General features: G+C 61.4%; 2 protein-coding genes across 2 annotated transcripts in view; one reads left to right on the top strand and one right to left on the bottom strand.

Annotated features, from left to right (window-relative positions):
* Positions 1–1,409, top strand: part of IE81DRAFT_317172 (PLP-dependent transferase) — a 4,045-nt gene extending 2,636 nt beyond the window's left edge. The window contains exons 5-10 of the mRNA XM_025512576.1: positions 29–60; positions 154–210; positions 284–335; positions 419–532; positions 611–740; positions 878–1,409. Coding sequence (XP_025367184.1) covers positions 29–60; positions 154–210; positions 284–335; positions 419–532; positions 611–740; positions 878–1,269 — 777 coding nt within the window. The 3' untranslated portion in view covers positions 1,270–1,409. The remainder of the gene's footprint in view (positions 1–28; positions 61–153; positions 211–283; positions 336–418; positions 533–610; positions 741–877) is intronic.
* Positions 1,320–2,900, bottom strand: part of IE81DRAFT_317176 (hypothetical protein) — a gene marked incomplete at its 3' end in the record, with an annotated part of 2,070 nt that continues 489 nt past the window's right edge. The window contains exons 2-4 of the mRNA XM_025512577.1: positions 1,883–2,900; positions 1,776–1,822; positions 1,320–1,605 (exon numbers count right to left, since the gene is read on the bottom strand). Of these exons, the coding sequence (XP_025367185.1) occupies positions 1,320–1,605; positions 1,776–1,822; positions 1,883–2,900 (1,351 nt within the window). The remainder of the gene's footprint in view (positions 1,606–1,775; positions 1,823–1,882) is intronic.

Here is a 2,900-nt window from a genome sequence, read left to right on the forward strand (position 1 = left end):
CCCCCCCCCCCCCAACCCCTCCTCCCAGAATCCCACGGGAGCCATCTACCCTAGAGAGCTGTGAGTGCACGTTGCGGGTACCCTGCTCGTCACGCACGCTAGCCAGCTCACTCTGACGCATCCCCGCCCCGCACCGCACCGCGCCCCCCACAGCGTCATCGAGCTGGCCAAATTCGCAGCCAAGCACGACTTGCACCTCCTTTCCGACGAGTGAGTGGGAGGGGGATCCTGTGCTTGTAGCACACGCATCGCCCGCTCACGACGCGTCGCTGCCGCCACGCAGAATCTACGCTCGATCATGTTTCCGCACCGAAAACGTTCCCAATCCGCCCGATGTGAGTTGCCGCGTGGCGGCGATGCAGCAAAAAGGTCTCGCGGCGGGCTCACGTGCCCCTCCAACACGCCACGCTCCATGCAGTTCCACTCGGTCCTCACCATGGACCTGGCCCGCGAAGCCAACTTGAATCCCGCCAAGGTCCACGTCGTCACCTCCGCATCCAAAGACTTTTCCATCAATGCGAGTGCAGCAAATGTGGGCTCCGAGACTTGGGCGCGCGCGCGCGTAATCGCTCACACCTCCTCCTCCTCCTGACTCTCCTCGCTCTCGCAGGGATTCCGACTAGGCGTGTTCATCTCGCAGCACAACAAGGAGGTCAGAGATGCCGTTTCGGCACTGGCCGTTGTCGCACAAAGCTCAGCGCCAGCAGGTGCACTCTGGTACCACCTCCTCGAAGATGGTGAGTTGCGCGTGTGCGTGCACATTGAGCTCGCCGCGCCGCGTGCATACGGGATCAAGCAGAACCCCATCTCACGCCGTCGTGCGAAACCCGACTCACATCCGCCGTTGCCGCTCGCTCGCTCGCTCGCTCGCTCGCAGACAAATTTCTCCACTGGTTCTTGACGGAGAATAGGCGACGCTTGTCGATTGCGTACGCCTACGTTTTCGATTGGGCAAAGCACCACTCTTTGCCCGTAGCGCCATCCAATGCGGGTCATTTCCTGCTGATCGATTTCGCCTCTCGTCTAGCATCGCGTTCGGCGAAAGAGGAGGAGCGAATGACGGCAAAGCTCATCAAGAATGGCGTGTTTGTCGCACCCGGCGCGCAGTATCACCATCCCATTCCCGGATGGTTCAGACTGACCTTCTCGATGGAACCGCACGCGCTCAAGGTCGGTCTGTCGCGCATCGAACAGACGCTGGGACTGCAAACGTGGATCGATGCGCAGCCCGACTTGGAGTTTGGCGAGCAAGAGACCGAAAAGTTGTAGATTACGCCCCGCACCCCTTTTTCCCCCCGCGCGACCACGAATACGACTGTTTACGTCTGCTGCGCCCCGAAGTAATTCGTCAGCTTGTTTTTCTGCTTGTTCGCCTCCCTTTTTGGCGACTCTTTGGCTTCGGGCTTTTCGCCGATCTGCATCAGCTTGACGAAGCGGTGCCAGAATGCGTGGGGAAGAATGCCTCCTGATGCCTGCTTGTGACCGCGGGCAAAGGATAGGTGGGAGGCGGAGGGCACGTCGTAGTGCTTGCAGAGATCCGGTAGGAAAGTGTGGTCCAGCGACGCGTACGAGTGCAAAAGCTCGATCAGCGACGGTTCTTCGCCGCTGAGTGGGTGGGTGGATGGGGCGGCGGAGGAGGAGAAGAAGGAAGCGATGATGGTCAGCCATGGAGAAGGGGAACGGGAAAACCGGGAGGGACAGACAGACAGCATTCGATGCCGTCACGCTCCGCTCCGCGCCCTGCCCCGCCTCGCCCTGCCGCCCCCCCTACCCACCGATCTTTGGCTGCTTTGGCGATGCGCCCGCTAAAATGCACCAGCCTCTCGCTCTCCTCGTCCTCGCCCCCGCCCCCGCCCCCGCCCTCGCCCTCGCCCTCGCGCACATCTTGATTGGAGTAGTAGCCCGTATTTGCGCAATATACCGCTTGCAGCTTCTTTGCACCCTTTAGCGTGCCGGACCAGCGCGTGGCGATGCTGGGATGCACTTGGTAGGCCGAGTGGATGAACAGCAGCGCTACGCGACCATCTTTGGAGAATTTCGGCGCAGTGTGCGTGCACCTCTCCGTCTCTTGCGCTACGGCACGACGGCATCGGTGCAAGTGCTCCGCGTGGGGACTCGCTAGCACGCCCGTCAGGTCGCTCGCTTCGAAGAGAGCGGCGTAAGCTGCAGAGACGTTGAAGGAGGGCGTTCGACGCGGAGCGTTGATGGCGGATATCGTGTCCCCTACGCGCTTCTTGCCGTAGCGGGACAGCAGCGCGTCGAGTGCGGGAAAGGGAGCATCCCACTTTACATTTACGGACAAGTCTCCGCACGTGCCCAGCACTGCCAACCAGTCGATCGACCTGACGATGCGCTCCTCCGTGCAGCAGTCTTGCAGAGCGTACCACAGTGGTCGACAAATGACCCAAGTGAGCAGAGCAGATGTGGCCACCGGCTCGTAGGAAGAGGCATTGATCATCAGGCTTCCCTTTGGACCTCCTCCTGCTCCTGCTCCTCCTTCGCCCAGATGATGATGGTCGAATACGGCGCACCGCGCGCGACCTTGTCGACGATCTCGCTCGTTTTGCTCTTGCGCATCGATGCGCTCCTCCCACTGCCAACCTGCCGCGCTACCATCCACCAGCTCATCTCCCGCTCTGCTGCCTTGATCAAGAACGACGATCCATCGCGCCCTCTTTTCCGACATGGCGCGCCTCTCTTGCGAGGTGCCCGGATGACCTGCTCTGGATACGTGGTGGATGGCGATGCGCGATGCGGGCACGCCCATGGCTAGGAGCGTGCGGTGAAGTATGCAACCTGATGCAAGCCCATCCGCATCCTTGTCCGGCACGATGAGGATGGTAGGTGTGCTCGCGCCCGCGCTCCCAAGCGACTCTCGACTGTCCCTCTCCCTCTCTCCC

The sequence above is a fragment of the Ceraceosorus guamensis genome, assembly GCF_003144195.1.
Source record: "Ceraceosorus guamensis strain MCA 4658 unplaced genomic scaffold IE81scaffold_83, whole genome shotgun sequence".
Taxonomy (NCBI): domain Eukaryota; kingdom Fungi; phylum Basidiomycota; class Exobasidiomycetes; order Ceraceosorales; family Ceraceosoraceae; genus Ceraceosorus; species Ceraceosorus guamensis.